At 44.1% G+C, this 26,894-nt stretch overlaps 1 protein-coding gene across 1 annotated transcript in view; it reads left to right on the top strand.

Annotated features, from left to right (window-relative positions):
* Positions 1-26,894, top strand: part of RYR3 (ryanodine receptor 3) — a 605,631-nt gene that overhangs the window by 533,591 nt on the left and 45,146 nt on the right. The window contains 9 exon segments of the mRNA XM_066388565.1: positions 2,204-2,524; positions 5,013-5,253; positions 12,326-12,413; positions 12,516-12,608; positions 19,704-19,874; positions 20,177-20,236; positions 22,913-23,044; positions 23,501-23,613; positions 26,441-26,537. Of these exon segments, the coding sequence (XP_066244662.1) occupies positions 2,204-2,524; positions 5,013-5,253; positions 12,326-12,413; positions 12,516-12,608; positions 19,704-19,874; positions 20,177-20,236; positions 22,913-23,044; positions 23,501-23,613; positions 26,441-26,537 (1,316 nt within the window).

Here is a 26,894-nt window from a genome sequence, read left to right on the forward strand (position 1 = left end):
GCTTTTCCTGCCTTGTCTTTCGAGAAGATAAAAGCAGTTGTATTCTATGGACCTCAAACTCTAACCCTCATACGTGACAAAGAATTTGCCAGGAAGATGAATAAGGAGGAGAAAGCAGCATGGCAGTCTTTTGTAGCAGTTACAAAGAACTTCCTTGGCAACAAAAAAGCAGAAAACTATGAACTTCTGGTTCAAAGGATGCTTTTGGCTTTCCGCGACATTGGATGTAACATGAGCCTTAAGATTCACTTCCTGAACAGTCACCTTGATAACTTTCCCGAAAATATTGGAGCTATTAGTGATGAACAGACTACTGCTTGAGCATCAAATGAGATTGTCCTCAACAAGTACACAAACGCAAAAGCTACAAACGCAAATTTTTGCCTGAATAGAATTTAAATAAGTTTTGCGCAAATTTTATGATTAAAATAAGTGTTTTAATATGTTCTATTTTGAAATTGTAGACAAATTCTGTTGCAGTTATATCTTTTAGTGTATTAGTGTATTTACTGCATTATATAAATTATTATATTTTCACAAAGATAATTCCCAAGAAGACATTCTACTTCATTATGTTAAACTAAATGTTGAAAATTTTACAATAAGATGAAAACCTAAAATCTTGAATTGCAAAAACACTGTAGCTTACAGAGGAAAAACTAATGTCAGATTTGAGATCAGCACACTCGAATTAGGTAAGAACAAGTGTTTTTGTAGATGCAACAAAAATTTTGTTCCCCAGTTTTAAAGGTTATTATAATGACTCCAGTGCAGAGACCTCAAGCAACTCTGTGTTTTTCTTAGGTAGAAAAGTGTTCACAATGATGTCTCTGCACCATTTACACACACACACACACACACACACACACACAGGCCTTCTCATTTATAATTTTACAGCAAACAGTTATAAACTCTAGTTGCATCTGTGGTGGTTAGCATTGTTCTGCATGCTGAGCTCAAAGGTAGAAAGTTTGACTTCTCTGACTTTACTTGTTTATTCTGATACTTTGTATGAAATTATTTTGTTTGTGAGGGTCTCCCCAGACCGCTATGTTGATGTCACCTCTGGTTTTTGTTGCTCTGCTGTCTTGTACAGGCTAGTCTTGTTCTGTAGAAATGACTGGCATTGGCAGTGGACCATGTCTGACCCGTGTAATTCTCTTCCACTGTGAGTCATGGGAGTCCAGTGTTCTTTGGCTTTCATGCTTTGAATTCTTTTGAGGGGTCTGGATTTTAAAGGGCGTTGGTCCACTCCTGACTTCCAAGGAAGAGAGGTCTTTAGCCTTCAACTCGCCAAAAGGCCATAGTGATAACAACAGAAAGTCATCGCCAGGGAAAGCGTGTCGGGACCTCATGGGACCTGCTTCGCTGCAAGGAGCCCGTTCGGGCCCATCGCTTTGCCACAGGAGAACAGGACTGCTAGCCCCTGGCTGCTTCTGTTTGCTCTTCTTGTATCTGACAGTCTTTAATGTTGAATGTTGAACTCTGTTGTCACTTCATCCTGTCTGTCCTTGTTCAGTGACCTCAGTCATTTAGTGTGTGGGAAAGACAGAGCTCATTCACTATTCCTTGCACACAACTCTGCAGCAATAAAAAAGCTAAAGTGATTGACAAGAAGTCTTGGCACAAGTCACCTCGGGTCATCACTAACTTCTGTTGTAAATGCAGAAATCAACGTGTGCAATCCCCCCCCATAAAAATAAAACACAACTGGATGAAATGTACTGTTGTCTCTGGTTCAGCTGAAAGAATATGTGATCAGGTTTCCTTTCCCCTTTCTACACAATACAGATATGGTCCAGGTGGTTGGACCACAAACTGGCGATGAAACACTCATTAGCTGCTTGTCTTTAACTAGGGCCGCCTTTCCTGCAGTGCACGCCTGAGCACAAAAGGGAGAAGCCCTGAGACCGGTTTTGTCACAGACAGGTCTTATGAATTGGCCTCAGTCAGGTCCCTGTTCTGCTCCTTTATATTTAAGTGTTTCTACCTGAGTGTGGCATGTGGGAGGATGCCCCAGCCCCTGGGAGCTGCAGACAGCTGGGACAGAAGTTCCTTCACATCCAGTGCTCACTCATGCGAGGCTCTGGGGTGGACACTCACATCTAAAGACCGAAGGAAGGGTGGAACAGAGGGAGAGAAGGTTGTACCATTGTGCTTTTGAATTACTGTCCCTTTGTTCTTCCTGTACCCTCTCGGTCAGTTCTTGGGATGCCAGACACAGTGGAAGAAATGTGCCCTGACATCCCCCAGCTGGAAGGCCTAATGAAAGAAATCAACAACCTTGCCGAGTCAGGCGCCCGGTACACGGAGATGCCCCACGTCATCGAGGTGATCTTGCCCATGCTCTGCAACTACCTGTCCTACTGGTGGGAGCAGGGGCCTGAGCACCTGCCCCCCAGCACGGGGCCCTGGTGCACCAAAGTCACCTCAGAACACCTCAGTGTCATCCTGGGAAACATTCTGAAAATCATCAACAACAACCTGGGCATCGATGAGGCCTCCTGGATGAAGCGCATTGCAGGTACCAACACTTTCTCCCAGCCCCGGGCTCAGGGACCAAGATGCCTAGATTCTCTTTTCATCTCTCCATCTATCTTGAAACTATTCTCCCTACTCCTCTTAGTTACTTACCAGTAAAAAGAGTTGAACTATTGCCCTGTAGAGTTTCTTGGAGCAAATGCTCCTGTCCCACTCACCAACTAATACAGGCCCCCTCAAACCTCCAGAATGCTCTTCTTGATAAACTCTACCTGACTTGGATGACTATTGTTTTATTTGCTTTTGGTATATAAGAATCCCATTTGCTCGTACTGTAATAATTGTCCATATTTTCTTGGTAAGTGATCTTCTGTGTTCTCCACGAGCATAAAACTCACCCCCATCTGGGCTGCACTGTAAGTTCCATTTGTAGTTTATGTTATACTTTCTTAGACACTCTCTGATTTAGGTTCGTAGTAGTATCACTTTGTTTGGGGTAGTTTTTTGGGGGGAGGTTGGTTTGTGTTCCTCTGGAACTCCTTACATGCAGGAGGCTCTTGGTAAATGCTATTAGCTGATTTTTCTGTTCCTGGAGCAACTGCAAAAAAATGAAAGACTTGGAGAATAATAAACATACTTTCCACAGTCAAGAAACCATGAATATTTAGTGTCCTCTGAGTCAAAATAGTCTGAGGAGACATAAAGAATCTGAGGCGCAGTCATTGCATTTGATGGACCTATAGTTTCGATAGAGGACGCCACCATAACAGCTTCACCCATCTCATCTCCTGGACCATGACAAGCGGTGGCTGAGTCCCAGGGTGTATGAGCCCAACCCTAAGTATTTCTCCTCCTGGACAAAATAGTGGACATTCCTCTGCAAGACCAAGGAAGGAAAGTCCCTACCTCCTCTTCCCAGAAACGAGCTGAAATCAAAATTATAAATATTTGGGTGCTAATGGCCGTGAGATGGTAGAGATGGGTTTCTGTGAACAGGAATAAGTAAAGCTGGTGTTCCTTTCTGACCCATTAGCCCAAGAATGTTGTTAACCCTGAGGCCATTTGTTGAGGAGCTCTAGTCTGTCCATCTAGATTAAGGGAAGGAAGGAAGGAAGCATTGGCTCCTTTGGCTCCCTAGAAGAGCAGAAAGGAAAAATGTTTCAGCAAGAGTGGCCCTGATGGGAACGGAGCTTGGCCTTTTATTCCACAAGTGACTTAATTCTATAGACAGGCCACTTAATTCCTGGTACCTAAGCAAAATTAATTTTAATAACAACCCCAAATTACCCACATCTGAATAGCAATTCTGATTACGAGTCCAAAGCAGAGGTGCACCTTGGTGAGGGTGGGGTGTGAAGGTCAAGTCGTCATGGCACTAAGTTTTGACCTAGTCTCTCAGCCGAGAGCTCCCATCACCTTCTCTTTCTAAAAGAGTCTTCTTTGTGAAATTAAAAAAATAAAGCAAAATGAGATTTCTTTTAAGTGTTGGAAAGTAGACTGGGTTTTTTAAATTATTATCAATTTTACAGAGGGAGGAGGTGGAGCAGAATGAGGAGTATCAACTCCTAGTTGCTTCACTTTAATTGTTCACTGAATGCTTGTCATATGTGCCTTGACTGAGAAAGCCCAGGTTTCAAACTAGTGACCTCAGCATTCCCGGTCAATGCTTTATCCGCTGTGCCACCACAGGTCAGGTAAAAGTAGGCTGTTTTTCAGTTAAAAGGCCTTAAGCTAAAGAAACTTTGAAATATACCGTGAATGTTGTTGGTGATTCATGACTCTTATTATTTTATTTTACTTTTAAAAAAAAAAAATCACTCTGATTCTGATCTTTATTATAAATTGAACCAATAGGATATTATTTAATAAATATGGTGAGATAAAGATTTTATTTTTCTCTTTCAGAGGGTCAGAATTGTAGTCCCAAGTCCCACTGATTGCTTATTTCTGCTCTTTGACTTTCAGTGTCCACCCCCTCCTCTCTGTTTGTGATAACTGATAACCTGTCTTCCTTCCTCGGGGCCCAAAGGAGCCTCCAGGCTTTAGGACGACAGTCCTAAAGTGTTGAGGGCTGAGAACGGTGGTTGGGCTCATCATGTATTTTTAACAACAGATTTTTCTGTAAAATGACCAGAAAGCATAGTATTCAGTGCCTCCTATTGGCTTGGCGCAGTGCTGGCTATTATAAACAAAGGGCTTACTTCAAGGAGTTTATAATCTAGCTAGTGAGCAAAACCAACATGAACATTCTGCAAAATGACACAAGGTCATCATTACGAAAAATTAGGAGGTGCGGCAAACACCATGCACGCAGGAGGAGTTCAGGGATGGCGGGGCTCCCTATGACCTGCCGGAACAAGACTTTCCCCTACAGCTCCACCCCCTCCCCTGACTTCCTCTTCATGAGAGGGAAGTGCCACGTGGGAGATAAGGAAGGGAACCAGAGACAGGTGCCATCCCCAGCTGACGGAGGGATAATCAATTGTCACAATACGTGAAATGAGGGGGAGGCCCTTTGTTTGCAAACACAGTGTACGCCCAGCCGATCATCAGCAAAGCCAGGCCTGACCTGCTAAGAAGCCACTTCATCCCAACTCTGGAGAAGCTAAAGAAAAAGGCGGTGAAGACGGTGCAGGAGGAGGAGCAGCTGAAGGCGGACGGCAAAGGGGACACCCAGGAGGCGGAGCTCCTCATCCTGGACGAGTTTGCAGTCCTCTGCAGAGACCTCTACGCCTTCTACCCCATGCTGATCCGCTACGTGGACAACAACAGGTATGGCGGAGGCCCAGGCCAGCATGTCTATAGGAAGGCAAGATGGTGTTGAGCGTGTTTCAAGTAAGAGAGGGAGGTCACAGCTGCCCCCCCCCCTCAGCCCTCCTCCAGGAATCCCTAATGTGGGACCTGCAGGCAGTGCTTTCCTGGACCAGTGACCGTGTATGCACAGTGGCCCGGGCACTCCTGGCATCCTCAAGTACAGCAGGTGAAAGGGATTGGTCATATAAGGGCAGTGGCGACCCATTTCCACCCTCCTGCTGTTCCGTCACACAGTCCTTCCACAGGTGTTACTGACGGTGCTGGCCATCAGAGCACAGGACAAGTGAAACCAGCCACGGTGCCTGGCACCTTCATTCTGGCCAGGGGGTGGGGTGTGCAGACAGTAAACAAAATAGTTATTTAATTATATATATAATACTTACCTATATACTTAAATATTTAATTTTACACTTTACTTATAAAAAGTAAATTGTGCAAAGCAGGGGAAGGGGAATGAAGAGTGCCAGGGTAGGGTGGAGTTGCAGTTGTAAAGAGACCGCTACTGAGAAAGCAACATTTGAGCAAAGACCAAAGGAGGCAAAGTCAGGACGCCGGCAGGGCTGGGGAAGGCTGCTCCGGGAGGGAACATCTGGGGCTGCCCTGGGAAGGAGTGCGTTTGGGATGTTCAAGGCATCACAAGTGCAGCTGGGAGAGAGTGAGGGGTGTGGAGAGCGTACTTGTCGAAGGCCAGATGAGTCAGGGCCTAGAAGGCTGCTATGAGACTCTGGCTTTTACTCTGAGTGAGATGAGATGTTGGTGCAGGTTTTGAGCTAATTTGTCATGTGATCCGATTCCCTCATTGAGTACTGTGGCAAGGGATGGAGGCAAATAAGGCAGTGCTGAGACCACCGGGAGGCTCACAATGATCCAGTCAAGAGCTGATGGCGATCCATGAGACAGAGCCTACTAGAGGTCGCCAAGGCCTGGGGTTGGGAGGGACGTGAAAAGGGGGGCACCTACTTAATGGGACTGGGGGTTCCTTTTAGAGTCCTGAAAGTGTTTTAGAAGTAGTCGCCCAACATTGTGAATGGACTAAATGTCAGTAGTGGCCAATTTTATGTTACATGTATTTTACCACAATTAAAAAGAAAAAGTTGGTGTTGGCTGGGCTCAGCATGGTAATAATGAAGGCTGACAGAAGCTGTCAGATTCTGAGTCTATTTTGAGCCCTTGGGACTTCCAGCCTGGGAATGAGAGGAGAGAGGAGAGTCAAGTGAAAGATGATTCTGGCCAATGGAAGGATGAGGTTTTCATCAACTGAGTTGGGGGACATTGTGAATACAGAAGATTTTTAAGGGAAGATCAGGATATGACTTTTGGACATGTTAAATTTGAGTAGCCTAATCAATATAGAAATTAAAATGTAGCCCTGGTCGGTTGGCTCAGTGGATAGAGCATTGGCCCAATGTATGGACATCCTGGGTTCGATTTCCGGTCAGGGTACACAAGAGAAGCAATCTTCTACTTCTCTCTCCTCCCTCTTGCCCTTCTCTCTCTCTTCCCCTCCTGCAGCCACTGGCTCAGTTGGTCCGATAATAGCCTCAGATGCTAAAAATAGCTCAGTTGATTCGAGCATCAGCCCCAGACAGGGGTTGCTGGGTGGTCCTGATCAGAGTGCATGCAGGAGTCTGTTTCATTATCTCCCCTCCTCTCACTTAAAAATAAACAAAATAAAATAAATGAAAATGTTGAGTGAGCAATTGAATGTAAGTGCAGAGTTCAGGAGAGAGGTCTGATGTAGGTATAGGAATTTAGGAGTCATCAACACATTGACATGTAGTCTTTAAGAACTATGAGACTGAATGATAAAGCAGTGAGGGGGAGAAAGGAGTTCCAAGGACTCAGCCCTTGTGTTCTCCAACATTAAGAGGTCAAACAGAGGAGGAGGTACCAGTGACAGACTGAGTGGCAGCAATCAACAAGACAGGAAGAAGCCGATGGAATGTTGTGTCCTGGGTGCCAACTTCATAAAGCGATTCCAGTAGGAAAGAATGGTGAATGATGTTTACTGGTGATCATGACCAGAGCAGTTTCAGGGGAGCAATGGAGATGAGAGCCACTTTGTAGTGGGCTAGAAGAGAATGGAAGAAAAGGACTTGGAGACAGCAGTACAGATACCTTGTTCATGAGTGTTAGTATAAGGTGGAATGGAGAAATGGGATGGCAGATGGAGCAAGGAGGGTCAAAAGAAGAGCTTTTAAGATGGGAGACTTGTCAGCTTGTTTCTTTGTTAATAGGAATAATCCAGTAGAACAGGAAATTGATCAAGGTAAAAGAGAGGATTTCTAAAGTAATGTCCTTGAACAGGCAAAGGATCAGCCTCAGATAATTCACTCACAACAGCAGGCAAAAGGGCAGAGGGTGTACGCTGATGCTGGTAGATACACACACACACACACACAATATATGCAACATAGTATACACCTATATTCATATATATGGGGTAGACAGAGTCTTTAGGAGTCCTTTTCTGATTGCTTCCATTCTTAGTAAAGTAGGAAACAAGATCATCAGTTGAGAGTGAGCGTTTCAAGAAGGTACTTGGAGATCTGAGGAGTAAGAAGACACAGGGTGGTGGTCAGGAAGAAGTGGGAGAGTAGATGGACAGGAAAGTGCATGTGGTTGCCAGGCAGCACTCAGGGCCCCGCTTGAGCTCTGTGACCATGGTCCTGAGGTGAACCCATCCGCAGGTTGTCCTTTTCTCCACCCGGTCCACCCGCCAGGCTTAGGCCCAGAAGAGGAAGAAAGACGTGTTTAACCAGGGTTGGGGTTTTGCACAGTGAGTCTGACCAAGAAAAATGGAGTTAGGGAGTTGAGGGTGTATGTCAGAGGGTAATATAAAGATTGACTGTGGAATTTAAGCTGAATGGCGAGGGAAAGGAGGACCTAGGAGATCAATGACTGTGAACAGAGAGGGAGTAAAGGATTATTGGTCCCTGGAAGGCAAAGACCAAATACAATAGATTTTTTTTATTATATCACACCCTCTTAGAGCATGCAGGCCTAAAATATAAATTTGGGAAAGCTTGACCTTAAAATACCTCACTGTAGATATTGAATGCACCCAGGAATATTTGAGGGAACATTGTTAACATTTTTAGTGGTATGCCATCTGTCATGGGCAGGAAATAGGTCTGAATATGCACATTTTAGCATTTATTTTATAAGGTAAATTGTTCTTGCTATTTAAAATAATTTACTTAAGATTACTTAAATTTAGCATTTCGAAATAAACACCTTACACACACGCACGCGTGCGCACATGGGGACGGGGATTAATCCCTTACCTATCTATGGGGAATATGACTCACTTTCTCAAAAGAAATCCTGCTTTGAGAGTCATCATTTTAGTCATTTCTGATTAACATAATTATGTTAACAGTTTAGAGAAGAAATTTGTCAGAGTTCGAGGTGAAAACAAAAATGAAAGTAGAATAAGGTTGCTTCAAGAATAGCTCTTTAATGTCATTTGTCACTATTGACGATCAAGACTCAAGACAGAGTGTGTTCCACCTCACAGTGTTTGACAGTGCTAAAAATGGCACTGTCACAGAGTCTTTGAGATCATCGTTAGTTCATTCACTCCCACCTTTCAACTCATTCTTCCTTAACCCCAGGGAGCAGTATGGCCATCGGAGCCTTGCTCAGAAGTGCTTTCTTCCTCTGTGCGTGCCTTACCTTCTTTAAGTTCTTTCTTCACCCGAAAGAATTAGCTGGCTTGTATTGATGAGATTGTGGAGTTGGCAGGAATATTTGAGGTCACTTCATCTTTTATCTGACGGGAGGAATAAATACCCCCTTCCTTTTTCCTAGCAGTGCATGTCCTTCCTCTGATTGTCCACCATGGGTATAAACAGCTTTGCCCTGTGTGCAGCTCCCCTTCTAGCCACAGACAGTTTAAACCATTTTGAGCTCAATGGTAACTCCTACCACCCATTGGTTTTACTTTACTCTTTAGAGTTACACAAAACTATGCCAATCTCTCTTGGGGCAGCTCTTTAAATATTGAAGGGTGCCATCTCCTGTCCTCCTCCCTATTTCTTCTCATTATGGTGAACCTTTGTACTTCCTTCAGCCCTGTCATGGCAGCATTTGAAGTTTCTTCACCATCTGGAACACTCCCTGGAGAGATGCTTCCATTATTCCGTGTTCAGCCTGAAGCTGACCTAGAATGAACAGGAATTCCAAGTGTGTGTAGTGTGGTCCGAGCAGGGCAAATCAGCTCTCCATGTCCTCATCCAGCTGATAGTAAGTCAGCGTAGGTTCAAGAACATCTTTCTACAAGAGGCAGTGGCTTCTCAGCCTCAAAACCAGAGATAATCAGAACATGGAAATAAACAACTTTAAAAAGTGTGATTTTGGAGAAAACCCATCTCTCAACCTGTGGAAGGGCGTTTTGTGCAGTGACTGCCGCAGGCTGTGTCTTCTACCAGAGGCTTAGGAACAAGGCTGAGAGAAGCGGTACCTCAAAGTCAGACAACTGACCATGAACTTAGAAGCATAGTGTCCTTCAAAACCTGACAGCTTATCTTTTTTGTCAGTAGAAGTCAACTCTCCTTACTCTTGCCATCATCCAAGATTTTATTATTGTGCTTTTCCCCTCCATTACTATGCTCAGTAATTTCTCCACGTGGGTTGCCTCAACCATCACCCCCACTGATCATTACCTCCATGCCCAACCTTCCTCCCACCTACAGCCTTGCATTTTCCAACTGCACTTTGGCAGCATGCAGTGCTGGTGATCAGAGACTGAGGAATCAGTTAAGTGCCTCCCAAAGGCTCATGTGTCTGAATATTAAGTGAGATCATGAATTCTATGGAAGACTGAGAGCAAGAAAAGACAAGTCTGTACATCATGGTGGGGTGGAAAGGCTACTGGCAAATAGGAGAGGTGAGGTCAGGATCTTTCAGTCTCCTGAAAATTCCATCTTCATCTGGCTTGAGAGAGGTGCAGAGATTTTGTGTACCTGGGGAAAGGCATTTAATGAGTTGGTCTTCATGCACACCTACCACACTGAACCTGACCAAGGGACTTCACTGGAAATAAAGATTTGCCTCTAAGAAGAAGAGTGATGAAAACAAAATTCATTCAGCTGAAACTGCTTTCCCATATGAAGGAAAGGGATCAAAATCCTCCTCTTTCTCCTGGGAGGAATGCTTACCAACGCTGTTCTGTTCGCAGTGCTCCTGCTCCTCACACTCCCTGAGGCTGTACTTTTCCTTGGAGGATAGGCTATGACTCCTTGCCTCTTCCCACTCCAGGCATAATGCAAACCCATAAAGCTCATTTAAACCAAAACACTAAAGAATGAACAGCTGCCAGTTCTGATAAAACTTGACACTTGACCCTGAAAAAGTGCTCCTGAAAAAATCAATATGAAAGAAATCAAAAGGCATTACCAATCTCAAGCCTCAAGCTTGAATGGCTTCCAGTAATGGATACTTTATTACAGTAGCTTAAACAAATTAGAAGTCAAATATCACACATAGAAGAAATCCAAAGATATTCAATCCAGGATCAGTGTGGTCCCTTCTCATTAGTGACCCTCCCTCCTTGGTCTTTCCATCCTTAACATTGGCTTCCATCTTTAAAATTACTTTATGGTGCAAAACAACGGTTAGAACCATCATATTATCATTCCAAATAGGAAGCAGGAAGGCAAATAAGCACCTTTAGTGATTCCTGTTTAGAAAGCTTTTCTAGAAGGCCCACACAACAAGTTCCACCTCCATCGCATTGACGAGAACCCAGCTACATGGCGATCCCTCACAGGAAGCTGGGTAGTATGATCTTCAGCAGAATGCATAAATGGGGTTTTGTTCCTAGGGAAGATGAGAGAATGAGTAAACAACCTGTAGTCTCTGCCACATAAAGGAGAGACTAGCTGAAAAAGAAAACAGGAAAGATGAAGTAAGAACATCCGTGAGGCTGGAACTCAAGGCAGTAAGGGATCAGGAGATGAGAGAAGGATCCGAAAGTGGTCTTGGCCCCGTGAGTCTTCACCTCTCCCCCTTAGCCCGCCTGATGTGTGCTCACTGTGGATGGGCAGGAGCTAAGGCTGCTCAGGGCAGTTCAGCCTGATGCCCCAGGCTTATGGAGCTGACTTTTGATACTTATCACCCTCCGTGCTCCAAGGAACATTGGGTTTTTCAGGCCATCCATGAAAGCCAATGCTTTTTTAACTTAAGAAAGGTAATAGACAGTTTAACTTCTACGTCACTCTATACAGATATTTGAAAATGCAAACTCACCCAGCCTTTTCAAAATATAATTTAACTCAAATGTGAAAGATACTTAGGGGCAAGAGAACTTTTAGAAATTGACTGAATCCTACTGAAATTTAGCCTTCTTGCTGCCACTGTGAAACTTCTTAACCAATTCTGTTTTATTTTTTATTTTTTTAAAGAAATAAATAATGCCAATTTATAAGGACTTTCCAAACCATTTCAGAGGGCCTGAGATGTTTGGTCTCTGTCTATGCACTTCAATCAACAGTGAAAAACATACTGTCTTACAGTTTTCTTAAAAGTAGCTTTGAAAGGAAAAGGGTTGAGGCCTGAACTGTTTGAAGAATTCTCAACATTTCAGAGGCTTGACAACAAGTGTCAATGACAAGATTAGGTGTCATAGTGACCAAGACTTTCTCACTTTTGCCTGCCTTGTGTATTAAAGGACGTTTGTCTCAAAACTTAGAGTGTAACCTTAATCACTTCATCAGTTTAGAAGAGAAGAAAAGCCTATCTTTTAAAGTTTTGAAATGTTGATTTCTGACATCTGTTTGCTAAGATAATCCTTGACTTCTTTGGTAAAATGGAAATAATTATTATAGGTCCTTCAAAAATATCTGCAACAATTCATGCCTATATCTAAGCATGGAAGGAGTGTATTGCTCTTTAGTCTCTGATGATGATAGCCTTTTTATGGGATGCAGTTTTATCTGGATAAATGTGTGCATTCAGTGTCCAGTGAGTGTGACCGTTTTGATCAGGACTGAATTTCATATGTGTATTCACTTACTTTTCAACTCAGATCTAACTGGCTCAAGAGCCCCGATGCCGATTCTGACCAGCTCTTCCGCATGGTGGCAGAGGTCTTCATCCTGTGGTGCAAATCTCATGTAAGGATGCACGCGAGCCCTGGATTTAGAGACGGCCGGGAAAGGTACAGACCTCGGAGAATTGGCTTGTAATGTTGGCTTTCTTATTTCCCCTCCACATAGAACTTCAAGAGGGAAGAGCAGAATTTTGTGATTCAGAATGAAATTAATAATTTGGCATTTTTAACTGGGGACAGCAAAAGCAAGATGTCAAAAGTAAGTCCTGAGAAATCAATTCCAAAGACTCTTCAACCTTGACCTAAACTTTGTATCTTTGCTACATAAGGGGATTAGCTCCGTGCTGCTGTTAGGTCAAACCAACCGTCTCCACTGTTGTCTCTTTGGGAATGAACTGAAAGAAATTGCTCTCAAATAAGCATGGTTATCACATTTTGTGGAGAAATAGCTGCTTGTATGTCAAAAAGTTTGTTTCAAGACTTGCCTAAGCCATCCTAATAAGGTATTTGAGAGGTCTCTAAAGCAAGCCTATCAGTATTTTTAAAATAGAACTACTTCCTACATAGTGAAGCTGCAAAAATACAGGTGCCTGGAGTCACCTTCTGATGAGGAAATTGCCCTGTTTGCAGATCTCATTAGCACATATTCTTACACTACACTTGTTTTCCTCCTATCTGGAACATCCAAGAGCTGCTTTATTTTAGATGTGCTGACCTCTTGATGCCTTTTGTTTATTTTCCCTGTAAGTTGTATTCCGATACCTAGATATTTGTCCATCTCCCTGCAGGAAAGGTTTAACGAGGGCATAACAGACATCTGTCTGAAAAACAAAACAGTCACCTGTAGGGAGAACTGCAGCAGGAATACAGGAGGGGGAACTGGCTTCCTACCTCCGCTAGGTCAGCTCTGCACAGAGAGGCTTTGCTGTTTTGATTGGAGAGAATTCTGACACACTCCATCAGGTCTCCACCTTAAAATGTGATGTTCTGTTACCAGCTGTTATGGCTTACCCTGGACTCTCTTCCCTTGAGAGGTGTGCCTCGATGAGGGTTGACTGTATATGTCAAGTGTGAGTGACACGTGGTACCTGAGATACATGTGTCTCTCATTGCTGGTACAGTGCTGCCTTTGAGGAACACGAAGGTGGGGTGTGCATGGGGACCCCTCAAAAGTAAAAATCAGTTCTGGAAAGATGACAATCATGAGTTTGTAGTGAAGCTCTTGAGACATCTTTCCAAGTAAATATTTTTGGTGGAAGACCTGTGTATGTAGAGCTGCAGACAAGGGGCTGCAGTGACACCAAAAATCAGCACTCAGATCCTCACCACATGTGGCCGGCTCTGGCCAGTTCCGTCACTCCCACTTTCCAGCCCTTTCAGCCTTCAGCTCTGTTGACACTAACATTTCTCCCAGCTCCCTAAAACTGACTTTTGAAGTTTAGAACCTGATATTCAGAATCTCTATAAAGTTTGATAAGTAAAATTGTGCACATATAAAGTGGAGCTATCAGGAGTATATATTCAAAAGGAATCTTAGTTGCAAAGGAACTTTCCTCACAGTGGATCCTTTTGAGGTTTACAGAACTTTTATTTAATTTTCTAAAATTCATTTTGCATTCAGCTTTTGGCAAACACATCTGCTCATGGCAGATTACAAGGTAGGATATTTTAGACTCCTGATTCCTGGACATTTATCTTAAGTTCCCTCTGAAAGGTCCTTCAGCCATCATAAGCTCTCCTTAGACCTTGCTCTCCTAAATAAACCCTGAGAAGATTCCATGCAACCGTCAACTTGGCCTAGATCTATTGGCTCAGGACTGAACCAGCTAGACTTTATTGTCATTGTCAGCAATGGCAGCAAAGCAGTAGAAATGACTCTGATACAAGGATTTGGATCCCAGAGGAGCAGAAATAATAAAGACACTTCAACCCTCTGGTGATGAGTGGACAGTCAGGGTCCTTGAGTTCATACTTAGAAAGAGATGAACTGACAAAGAGAGACATTTTAAAACTAACTAACTTGAAATCTTGTTCATTCACATCACTGAGGGAAAGGGTGTATTTGTCTTGTCAGAAACTGGTCATAGTCAGAATATTGCTTCTCCCCTGTTGATAAGGTTATTTCACAGGGAAAACACTTTCACTTCCATTGACATTGTATGCCAGTTTTTTCTGAGCCACATGGGATAAGGTCAAAGTTATAGTGTAATGGATGTGAGGATACTCCCTAAATGTTAAATAATATTTTTTAATGCTTTTTGGGATCACAAATATCCATATTATTCCTGTTGGATCGGTTGAGACACAAAATGTAATAGTAAATCGGAACTAGAGACTGAAAGGAAGCTAAGTCCTACCCTTGGCCCAACTGTTGACTAGAGGTATGGCCTTGCATCATTCAGTCACCTCCTCTGTGCCCTGGTCTACCAAACGGTGCGGGGTGAGCTTACTACGTGACTCCCCCCAGCTCTACTAGGATGTTCTGTTCAAAAGTCAGTTTCAAATTGCATCACTAGGAGAAAATATTTCATAACTGCAGTGCATTATCTCAGACAGAGAAATACCTGCCTCCAAAACAGCAACTCACAGCCATTTCTGCTATATTTTTGAATGTGAAATTATATATTGAGAAGCATGGAGGGGATATTCTTTCTTGTTATTGATTGACTTTTCATTGCTTTTTCCTCCCTGAAATTAGAGGTCTCCCTACTACCTGATCTGAATGGTCACTTGCCACCTGTGCTTACTTTTATCTCTATTCTTAATTGAGTTCTGGGGCTGTGTAAGTGAAATTGGCCACGGTGCGTACAGCAGGCGCTGCAGAGATGTGTGCGCAGGAGGCTGCACGTCCACACGCACTGCACTTGCCGTGGCGAATGGAAAGGAAGCAGAGAAAAATACACAGTGTGCCCCCCAGTCATACTTGGCTCACTGAAGGTCAGTTCAGGGATTTTTCTGGAGGCTAAAGCAGATTTTTTTTTTGGAGAGCTCATTGTATGTTTTATTTCTATAACACGGGGTTGCAAATATATGTTATGCTAAACATAACTAAGCTGAGCAAGTATTTTTTGTTTTGTTTTTAAACTTGTTTTGTTTTCTGGAAAATGGCAGCAGCTTCCTCGGAGGGCAATGGTAAGTTAGAACACATTTAGCCCCAGAAATGCCAGTTCATTGACCAAGAGTATAAACAATGAAAGAGTTGTGATATGGGAAATACTGGATTGCCCTTGATTACAGCAGGTCTGCCCATGAGTGATTTTCAGTACTCTGAGGAAGGACAGGGAAGAGTTTGGAAGATGTCTTCCAGTTTTTTAAGGGTATTCAGAATTATGTACGAGTTCTTACTCTAATATCCCCTACTGCTCACTCCTCCTCCCTCTCTCTCTCTCTCAGTTTCAGTCTCAATCTGTGTGTGTGTCTCAATCTCTCTCTCTCTCCTTCCCTCCAATCCCTTTTTCATTTTTATTTTCATTCTTTTGCTTTTGTACTTCTGCAGCTTGAATATTCTCTCTCACTCTCTCCCTCCCTTTTCTCTCTCTCTCTCCCTCCCCTCTCTACCTCTCTGTCTTTCTCCCTCTTTCCCTTTCTCCCTCTATTCATCTCTCCCTCTTTCCCTCTCTCCCTCTCTCCCTTCTCTTTCTCACTCCCTTCCCTTTCTCCCTCTCTGTACCCTTTTTCCCTCTTTACATCCTTCATCCTTTAAAAGTCAATGTTTTTTTCCTTAAATTGACACGTAAAACCATGTTTGATCTTAAATGATGGGGGAAATGAAACAATTTTGAAGGTACAGGAATTTGTAAATGTTTGTTCAAAAAATAAAAAGTTTTAGTCAACTTAAAAAAATATGTATTTTCAGTATTAGCAAAATAGATTGAGTTAACTAATCTCAATATGTGAAGAGAATAATAAAATTAGAGCCTGTAGGGCAGAGGAGCCTTTGACCTGAGGTATAGAGAGAGTCACGTAAGAAGGAGGGAGCTCCGTCCTCAGGCTGGGGGTGACCCTGAACCACCTGAGATGTTCCTAGAGTCCTTTTTTATTTTTAGCAAATGTTTTAGCAGAAGCACACCTATCACTACTTAACTCAGGTCTGCCCTCTCTTTTTCTTCTTTTTCTTTTTTAAATTTATTTTTCATTTGTAGTTGATGTGCGATGTTATATGTTTCAGGTATACAATATAATAATTAGACATTACATATTTTTGTAACCACAGATCTGCTAGAGGTGATAATGTGGCGGGTGGAAAGAAGAAAGACAATTGGGGCCTTTGGTTAAAGGACAGATTGTCTGTAGCCTGCCCAGGTGAAAGGAGGGAGGGGGGAGGGGAAAGGCTTTAGATCTAAAGAGTTCATCTGAAGACCACCTGGGACTGAGTGTCACACACTTTGGAAGGCTGGTTTCTGAGGCAACCTTGACCCAGGGGTGCATTGCTTGGTCTGGGTATAGATCCTTACGACCAAATTAACTCCATCCTAATGTCCCATTCACTCTACATGCCATGTGCACTGGCTTCCAGACGGTTGAGTTTCTTTTGTGTTGGCTGAAGAACGGGGGCTGAGAAGCTATGACTAACATGTGGTACCTTATGCTTGTCCCCTGCTTTGACTGACTGACTCTTCTCCTTGTTTCTTTTCTTTTGTCTTTCCACACAGGCCATGCAAGTAAAGGTACAGGTCAAATGCATGACGTGTCTGTTCTGTTCTAGTATTAGAGGTGCCAGGCTTTGACCACCCTCTGCACTGTGATTACCATGGGGGTGGTACAGATGGATTTTCTCACCAGGAGGTCACCCAGGCCTGCTCCAGGGAAGACAACTGCCTGTCAAAGAGTGAATGTAGGCCCATCCACCCTTGGAATGGGGAAGCCGGGGAAGCCAGCCAAGCCTTGCCCTAACCGAGGTCTCCCTGCTGTCTCTGCTCCCTTCCCCAGCTGCCCACACTTAAGCCAGCACACTGACAGGGATAGGGACCCTGGCAGGGCTTGGGAACCTGGGAGACTTCCCCTCTGCTGTGCCATGCAGGGTCAGAATCCTATTTGCTGTCGGTGGTCCCAGCCCTTCATACTGTACATTTCTGCCTCTTGTGCAAGGTTCCCATGATTCAAAGAGAGTTTTCCAAGGACTGCACTCCAGGAGTTGAAATTCGCAGATAACCCTGAGTTTTTGCATGAAATATGCGTATGGTGAAATAAACCTGGAGACAATTTTCCAGGGTCCCATACAGGTTATTACTTGGAAATTATTTCTCCATCTCTCCGTTAACGTGTATCTGCTGCCACTGTCCCAAGCACTCTGCCCTAAGGTATGTGGCAGAGAAAGAGGGTGTGCAGGAACCTGGTCACATGTCGTACTCAGGTAGGAAAGAAAAATGGAGCCACGGACAGATAGCCTAGGGTCTAGACATTGACTCAAATGCTTCCTTGTTTTTTGACCTTGGAAAAATCACTTAGCTTTTCTGAGCATCATGTTCTCGTTGATAAAACTGACTTCTTTCTATCTCAGCATTGTTGGAAGGATTAGAAATGTTTATTTAAGTAGCAGGCCCATTGGAGTCACATCATAACTGCAGCATTTGATCGTAAACTACTGGGATTGGCGACATAAAATAGAGAATGAGCAAGAAATTATTTAACTTGTGTACCAAGTCCATGTACACTTTGCCTATTTAGTGGATTGTAAACAGCATGTTGCTAGTTGGGTTTTACATTACTACGATGTACAGAGTCTCCTAGTTTATATACATAAAACAGGATTGTATTCCTCACGAAGCATTTTCAAGGGTAATTTAGGCTATTGATGAGTATTACGTTAGCCATAACCTTTAGAATGCCACCCTTGAGGGAGGACATGGAGGGGACCTTGAGAGCACTCAGGAAATGACAGAACTCTTGTGGTCTTTGTGTGACCCAGCTCTCGGCTGTGTTCTGGAACACAAGAAGCCGCTGAAGCTCAGCCTCATTGCTTCCTCCCGCTCCTGTTTCTCACTGCCCCCCCCCACTCCCCCACCCCCACCCCCCGCCACTGTCCGAGCACCAGGTGGCCCTGCAGCCAGTGCAGTTCTCTGTCAGTGTTGGGCCAGAGTGGGTTTTGCTGGGCAGGGGCTTTGCTGAGTTTTCTGTGACATAACCACCAGAAGGGACAGCCAGCACAGCTGGGTGAGTCACACCCATTGTAAGAGCGTGTATGATAATGACGAACCCTTTCACACTTCGGGAAGTCATTTAAAGAGATCATCCCCAGGCAGTGTTCATTCTGACCCTCCTCCTCTCTCAGAAAGGCAGTCCTTTATAAAATGATTTCTGGCTGCGTCCCAGGGTCCCAGGTCTCAGACGCCAGCAGCTCCAGGGGAGGCAGCGGGCCTCCGCCCTGCGCCCAGAGCCCTGTGGCTCACTGTCAGTGGCCAGGCTGCCACCTCTTTGCTGCAAACACTCCATGGGCACTTCATGGAGTGAAGCTTTGGTGAGCACCAGTCCACTCTCCCTCAGGGTCCCGGCTTCCCTTTCTGCCTCCGGCTCCCCAGCCCCCCCCCCCCCCACGTTCCCAGCGGGTGCCCATCGAGCTGATGCAGAGTCCTACAAGTCAGGCACCCACATGGGAAGCTTTCCTGAGTCTGACATGAAAACTCCCGTCACTGCAATGCCTTGATTCCTTGAACACCCCCCCCACCACCACCACCACCACCACCACCACATACTGTAGACGCTGAGGGTTCCTGACTGGTTGCCTCAGCCCAGTGCACTGGACGCTTCCTTAACACTTGCTGCTTTATTGGGCGACCGCTCCCTGTCGGGGATGAGAAAGTGTGGGGCAAAGTGGGGCCGATTTGGGGAGTCTGGTTCCTCCTGACTTCCCCCCAGCCCGATCCCAGAGCAGCCCTCCGTGGGGATTTGCCTCTTCCTGTGGGATTTGCAGTGTCTTCAAGGTAGAAGCTGGGAGTGCTATGCCCTGCTCCAAAACACCAGCCTCAGCCCCAGAAGCAGGTCCTTCTGTGGTCGCCCCAGCATCAGCGTTCGCAGTTCACAGTTACTTCCTGGTGTCATTTTTGCCGGTGCTCAAATTATTTTTGAAAAACACCAGTTTACTTGTTCGTTCAGTCTGGAAGTGAGTGAGCAAAGACCGCGGTGTCCGTGGTGTGTGTCTGGTCACATGGTTCTGTGAGCATGCGCCCTAGGTGAGGGCTCGGGGATCATGGCCACCTGGTTGGCTTTGTTTAACACACACTCCTTTTACTGTCCTTTGAATTGTGTTAAGGCCCGACCTGTTCTGAGGGGCCACATGGAGGCGGGCTGCCTTCGAGGTGAGGCATGTCCTTTCAGAGTCACTGAGCCCTCTGTCTCTGTCAACCTCATCTCCTAGTCTGGAGGGCAGGACCAGGAGCGAAAGAAGGCAAAGCGGAGGGGAGACCTGTATTCCGTCCAGACCTCCCTCATCGTGGCTGCGCTCAAGAAAATGCTGCCTATTGGTTTGAACATGTGCACCCCCGGCGATCAGGAGCTGATCTCCCTCGCAAAGTCCCGCTACAGCTGTGTGAGTCGCCTGTGTGCTGGGGCTGAGCGTGCGGACAGGTGGTGCTCAGTCTTCCCGGGGGTGGAGCGTAGGAGCGGATGAACAGGAACCGAGGTACACAGAGGCAGCCTCCTCTTTGAAGGTGGTTTGGGAGGCAGCATGTTCCCTTTGGAACAAGCTTCTATACTTACTGTGTCTTCTCTTTTTGTTTCGGTAAAAATGATCCCAGCAAAACCCTCCCTTGGCTGTCTGTATGTCTCTGCACCCCACTTTACATTTCTATAGTGAACTCTAGGAATAAAATGCAACGTCTCTTTCCACAGAGGGACACAGATGAAGAGGTGAAGGAGCACCTGCGGAATAACTTGCACTTGCAGGAAAAGGTGACGCCTCAGGGAGACAAGAACTCACCTGCGCCCCCTTCTGGCCGCAGGGTGCCACCCTCCCGCTTAATTTACTTGTTTTTCTCAAAACAGTCTCAGAGTACTTGTATTAAATTGGTAGGACTAGCTCTCTGCCCTTAATTTTGTTTTTTTGTTTTGTTTGTTTTTCTCTTGATTTTTCTTCTTTCCTTTGCTGTTACAAATTGGATGCAGAGAGGCATCCAGTAAGGCATGTCTCCCCCCTCCCCCCTGTGGGACCTGACACGAGGCCTCAGAATTCACTGACTGTGCTGCTGGCTAAACAGAGAAACAGGACACTGAGGGGGAGTCTTGACACCTTCTGCTCTAGAGATTTGAAAACAAAATAATTTTGTATCTGAGATGGTGTAATAAAAAAAAGGCAAATTCTGATTTTAAAGGCTATTTGATATGTTTTCAGGCCTGAGAATCTGAACAGCTCCTCCCGCAGACTCATTATTTCCTAAGACGGAGCACTAGGCTGACAAAATTAGCCTCTTCTTTTCACCTCAAACATACAGGAATGATGGAGTGGGGAATGTATTTTTTTAAAAGGCAGTAAAAAGAAATCCCAAGTGCCAGAAAAAAAATTTTTAAAAGACACTAAATCACAGTATTGAGGAAAAGTTGATGCATTTGGGAAAACTTGTAGCATTCTCTGTACCAGATATGAATTTTAGGGGCTAGGGTTTCTCATAACCTTAAAGGAAGACAGTTAGGGGACCTAATTATTCACATTGTGCATAAATTCAGAGCGAGAAAATTATCCTTGAAACAGTGAAACACATTAACCTCCTGCAAAGACCACAGGGAAACCACTTGGAGAGCCTCCACCCCCTAGAATGCCCACCAGGCTGAGCTGCCAGGACATAGACTCCTGCTGAAGACTAGCTCATATTTAAAAAGCACAAAGTGTGAAAGGAAATCCACCACTAATTGAGAGCCAGAAATATAACAAAGGGAAGAATCCAAGCCAAAGAAACTGCAGAAAGGAGAATTTAAAATAAGTATGGTTAAAATATTTCAAGAGATAAAGGTAGCAGTAGAATCCATAAATCAAGACTTAGACATTATTTTTGTTAAAAAGAGGGAAGATGTTATTGAAAAACACCTCATAGTGATTATAAAAATTAAAAGTAGTCATTAAAGATACAACGAGAGAGAGAGAGAGAGAGAGAGAGAGAGAGAGAGAGAGGAATATCAGGCTGTTCCTGTCTGTGCCCTGACTGGGGATCAAACTGGCAACCTCTGTGCTTCGGATGATGCTCCAACCAACCGAGCTGTCCGGCCAGGGCTAAAACTCCAATTTATGTTTAAAAAATTAGGCTATACACAGCTGAAATGAGACTTTATGAATTGGAAAATTGCTTTAAGGCAGTAGTTCTTAAACTTTTTGAAGTTGGGGCTCATTTAAAATCCTACAAATAATTTTAGGCGCGCTATATACAAATTTCTGAGATATATGTTATAATAATTGAGTCAAATATTAAAGAAAAAATATAAAGTCCAAGTGTGCTTTTATGGTAATTAAATGAAATACAACAAAATTAAATTTATTCTGACATTAAAAACATTTTTATGTTACATTTTTTGAGTTACAAAAAAGTTATCTTTTAATATATATAGGTACATTCTAAGTAAGATTTAGTAAATTCGGCAGGTCCCAGTACAAATGTGTTAAGTTTTTTCATTCTTGTGTTTATGAGAAACATGAGCCTGATGTGTCCTGGCGATTTCTTCAATGTTTGGGCATATATTTGAAAGGCAAACTTTCATTTCCTTGTCAATACATTGAAGAATTCCTCTCTTTTTATTCTTAATTGTGTTGAGTGCAGAAAACCCCCACCATACATATCATCTTAACTTTACACCCAACAAAGGATACAAGAAACTTGCCTCCAGTCTTTCTGGGGAACATGGGGGGTAGTGTAAACAATCCAGCACCACAGCTTAACAACCTTTGGCAACATAATCAGGCAAGTGAGGTGGGGGGTTGGGCAGACTGTCAGCTTACCGACAATTCCCCTCACCTCTGTCCCCCAAAAATATAAGCTCCAAAAACCCTGTTGGTTTTTTGGTCCCCAACAGGCACATATTTCTCTGGAATACCATAAGGCGCACCTGGAAATCTTCTAGGACTCACCAGTGCACCCTGGCGCATACTTTGAGAACCACTGCTTTAAGGAATTAGGTACAGCACAGAGAAAGAAAAGGATACAAAATATGACCTAAGAGTTAAGAGACATACGGGCTGGAATGAGAAGTTCCTTCATAGCATCTACAGTATTCCAGAAGAAGATAATAGACAAAATAAGAGACAGGTGCCTGGCCTGTGGTGGCACAGTGAATAAAGCAATGACTTGGAATGCTGAAGTTGCCAGTTCGAAACCCTGGGTTTCCCTTGGCTAAGGCACATATGAGAAACAACTACTATGAGTTGATGCTTCCTGCTCCTCTCCCACCTTTCTCTCTCTCTCTCTCTTCTCTCCTTTAATAAATCAATAAAATTTTAAAAATAAATTTTCATTTAAAAAATGAGAGGCAATAATAGAAAGAATAGAGGCTTGATGACTATGGAATCACGCTAGAACTGAAAAGCTGTTTTGATACAGGAGGTATTGAAGATTGCTTATCTCATATGTGTGCTTCAATTTTCAGTCCGCTGACCCAGCCGTAAAGTGGCAACTGAACCTCTACAAGGACGTTTTGAAGAGTGAAGAACCTTTCAATCCAGAAAAGACAGTGGAGCGTGTCCAGAGAATTTCAGCAGCTGTCTTCCACCTGGAACAGGTAAGGAGCGTCTGCCCTGAGTACTGAGGAAGCAAGACTTCCTTGGAGAATACAAAGCTCCTGTGTACTGTTAGCTCTTAGTTCAGAGTGACCTTTCCAGACAGACAGAAAACAAGAAGCAAGGATCATCCCAGCTCACACCCAGGTGTCGTCTTGGAGCTTCATGGTAGCAAGACTCCTCAATTCTTTCCCCTCTCAATGTATTACAAATTTTTGCCACTAGCTCAAATGACCTTTTGAAGTTTCTTGCCCATTTTTAATGCTTCTGTTAAGGAATAAACAGCCAAACACAACTAGGAGAAGAAATCAAACTTAAGACCTCCACATGGGTACTTTTTGCTGACTGCAGTTGAGAAATCAAAATTTTTGCAGGGTTGTGAAGTCTAGGCTGCAGGCGACCACCCTCTGCCCCCCTCCCAGCCTATGCTCACCTACCCACATGCTTTTTCTTCTCAGGTGGAGCAGCCTTTGAGGTCCAAGAAGGCAGTCTGGCACAAACTGTTGTCCAAGCAGCGGAAACGGGCAGTGGTGGCTTGTTTCAGGATGGCCCCTCTCTACAACCTGCCCAGGCAAGTATTCTGTCATTCTCTTCTGGATGTGAGCAGGGGATGGGGATCAAGGTATCTTCCTGCAGCTGTGCTCTCTTCTGGCCCCGACACTCATGATCCAACGGGTAGAACTTGTAGTCCATCAGCCATGGAGCCATGGAGTATAATGGCTCACTAAGGCAATCAAGGTAAGCATACACACTAAAATCGGATGCGATTCCCTAGGACCCTGTGCCTGCCTTGGCTCAGTGTTTTGCACTGTAAAGTCAGCCATGCCAGCATATGGAAACTTTCTAGTTTTACCTATGTGGGATTTTTTTGTGAGGATGCAAAGGCACTCTTGGAAAAAGGAACTGTATTCTCAACCAGTTTACTCTAAATTCCATCAACAGATCACTCTTTCTCTGCCCAGGCATTTGGATGACACCAAAATTACTATGCTGTCTCCGAATATAATGTGGGCATCCTTGGCACAGTGCATGTGCCTTCAAAATGAAGGGCACTGTCCCAAGCGGCTAGTCATGGAAACGATGCCTTTATCTGGATGTTTAGTCCATACTCTGAAGTCAAACACATGTGAAGGCTTTTCTGAAACGTGTGTGAACACATGTGCTGGGTATCAATACAGATTTGGCCAGCACTGACCATGGAGACTCACTGTCATCGATGTGGCAACGGTCCATCCTCAGACTGATTTCAGAACTGGTGAGGTCAGGTCTATGATTGATCAGCAAAGCTGGTAATTGATTATCAGTCTCTGCTTCATCAAGTTTCAAGTCAAGAGGTACATCCTCACCTAGTCAGGAAAAATAAGTTGACTTAGACAAGTACTTTCTGAATCCCATGCAAATAAATGTAGATTTTAATTTTTGAGATTATCAGCTAAAGGACTATTCCTTGACATTTTGCTTTCATCAAATTGTACGTCTTGGCCATCATTTCTCCAGATTGTAACCCTGTCCTGAGCCAGCAGGCCGACTAAGCTTTCCTAATTAGGATCTTTGAACACAGTGGAGACACGTGGCCTCTGAGACACACACCTGCTTCTCCAGGTCCCTTGAGAAAACAAACCAGTGCCTTTGGAAGGGGGTCAGGCACCATAGAATTGAGTAGAATTCATTAATAAGAAGCTGAAAAGTTCAGTCAAGCTGTCATGGGCTTGGAGCTGCTGAAGTCCTGGCCAAAAACAAACAAACGAAGTGAAATTCACAGCCCAGTAAAAAAAAAAAAAAAAAAAAAAAAAAGCAAAAATGCACTGGGCTTTTGTCTGTCTTCCAGAGTGGTGAGATCCCAGAAAACACCCACACTGCCCTCTGGTAGAGATCCGTGCCTGGTGTTTGTGCTGTTGTGCTATTGTGCTAATTGGCCTCCAGAACGGCTCAGCTCTGAGCACGTGTCTCCAGGACCAGCTAGGCAAAAGTTTCATCTCTCAGAAACAAGCATTTTCTTTTTCTAAATCCACTGAAAATGTTAGTACCACCCTTTCTTAGTTTGGCTGATCCTTCGGCAACTCCACCCTGTGTGGGTGATAGTGAGTGTGGGAACTCACCTGTCCTTGATGAGAGGTGGCCATCCCCACCCCAACCCAGCTGTTTTGGGGGTTGCCCTGGATTTCCCCCTAGCGTGCAGGACTGTAAGGAGGTTTCATAACCAACAACAAAAACTACCTCAGGATCTGATGGTGGAGAACACGCCTCTTCTCCTTCTTGTGATGATGTAAACTGCATGGACTCTTCCAAACTAAAGGGCTAAAATAATTGATTTTGTTATGTGGAAACTGTTTCTCTGATGTTAGTTTTTAAAAGAAAACCTGTATGCTTTTCTCCAGACACAAAATTAACAATTTCTTCCTGAGCACCTTTCAACGGGTTTGGCTGGAAAAGGTTAATGAAAAAACTCAGTATGACAGGCTTATACCCGTTTTAATGGTAATGTAACTGGTGGAGGGACCTGCTCATTCTCTGCACACTCCTCCTTTCTTGACCATGACTTAACATTACCATAAAAACAAATTTGTGCAATTTTTTAAATAACTCTGATTGGTCAGATTTGAAAGAAAGCTAGTAAGGGCTGTGTTCTACCAGAAACCATGACCAGGTCTTAATGACTCTGGTCCTTACCTTCATCTTTCTTTTTTCTCCTTCCCTCCTCACCACTGTCCTCATATTTGGTAACCAATTAACTGCTCTTCAGTGGCTGATATTCCCAGAAGTCAATCCTGGCTTCTAGGGAGTGAGTGGCTGTGTCAGCCGCAGTGTTTGCAGACACCAGGGCCGTAGCCAGGACCCCTGCGGCGCACAGGAGTTACACTGAGGAGCACAGCTCTCCCAAGCCTTGACTTCCAAAGTAACATCTGGAGTGGTGGTCCCTCGGAGGCCGTGTCAAGAAGCCATGCTTTGCTGTTTTCAGTACATCTGAGACTAACCCACTCACCATCAGCATGACTGAGGTTGGATTCCCTGGAGAGGTGATTGGCCAAAAGGGATAGCCAAATTGCCGTTTTAAACAAATATTTCTGGACTGTTCTTTGCCCTAATGAATTATTTCTCATTCTAGGGGAAACATGTTAAAGACCTTGTGAGACCAGTGAAGGATAGATAAGGTTACCTTCAGGTCTTCCACCCACCGTTGTTAGTTCATTCAGAAGGTGTCCCATTCAGGAAGTACAATGTTAGAGGGTTCTGCTTTCTTTGAAATAAATGCTTATGGTGTGCGACTGGCTAACCTGACCAATCAGAAGATAAGAATTGTACAAAAGTCTATTCTGCTTACTAACTGTTAACCACCCAAACTAAAATCAGGTGTCCCATGGATTCCTCTTGACCTCACTCTCACCCCTTCTGCTCAGGCACCGCTCTATTAACCTCTTCCTCCATGGCTATCAGAGATTTTGGATAGAAACAGAGGAGTATTCCTTTGAAGAGAGACTAGTACAGGATTTGGCTGTAAGTACTGACTCAACTGGGAGCAGATATGAGTGTGAATGAGTTTGATTTTTGTATTCATGTGTGTGCATTATAACAGTTAACAAGTCACAAAAATCGAGTGTGTCAGTTTGAAAGGAACTAACGGTGTAAATTATCAAGGGGTGAATGTAAAGGACAGTGTTAATTAATGGTCGTTAGAGCCAGAGGATGAATTTTACTTGGGGGTGATGGTAACTGTTACCATCCTCATCATCACTATTAACCACTAATAAGTCTTGGATACACAGCCATGCCATGCCATGAATTTACACTAAGTGAAGTTTTGAGCACCAGTGGTTGCAGGAGGCCACCCTACCCTCACCAAGGCCTGCATTT

The sequence above is a fragment of the Saccopteryx leptura genome, chromosome 6 (genome assembly GCF_036850995.1).
Source record: "Saccopteryx leptura isolate mSacLep1 chromosome 6, mSacLep1_pri_phased_curated, whole genome shotgun sequence".
NCBI lineage: Eukaryota > Metazoa > Chordata > Mammalia > Chiroptera > Emballonuridae > Saccopteryx > Saccopteryx leptura.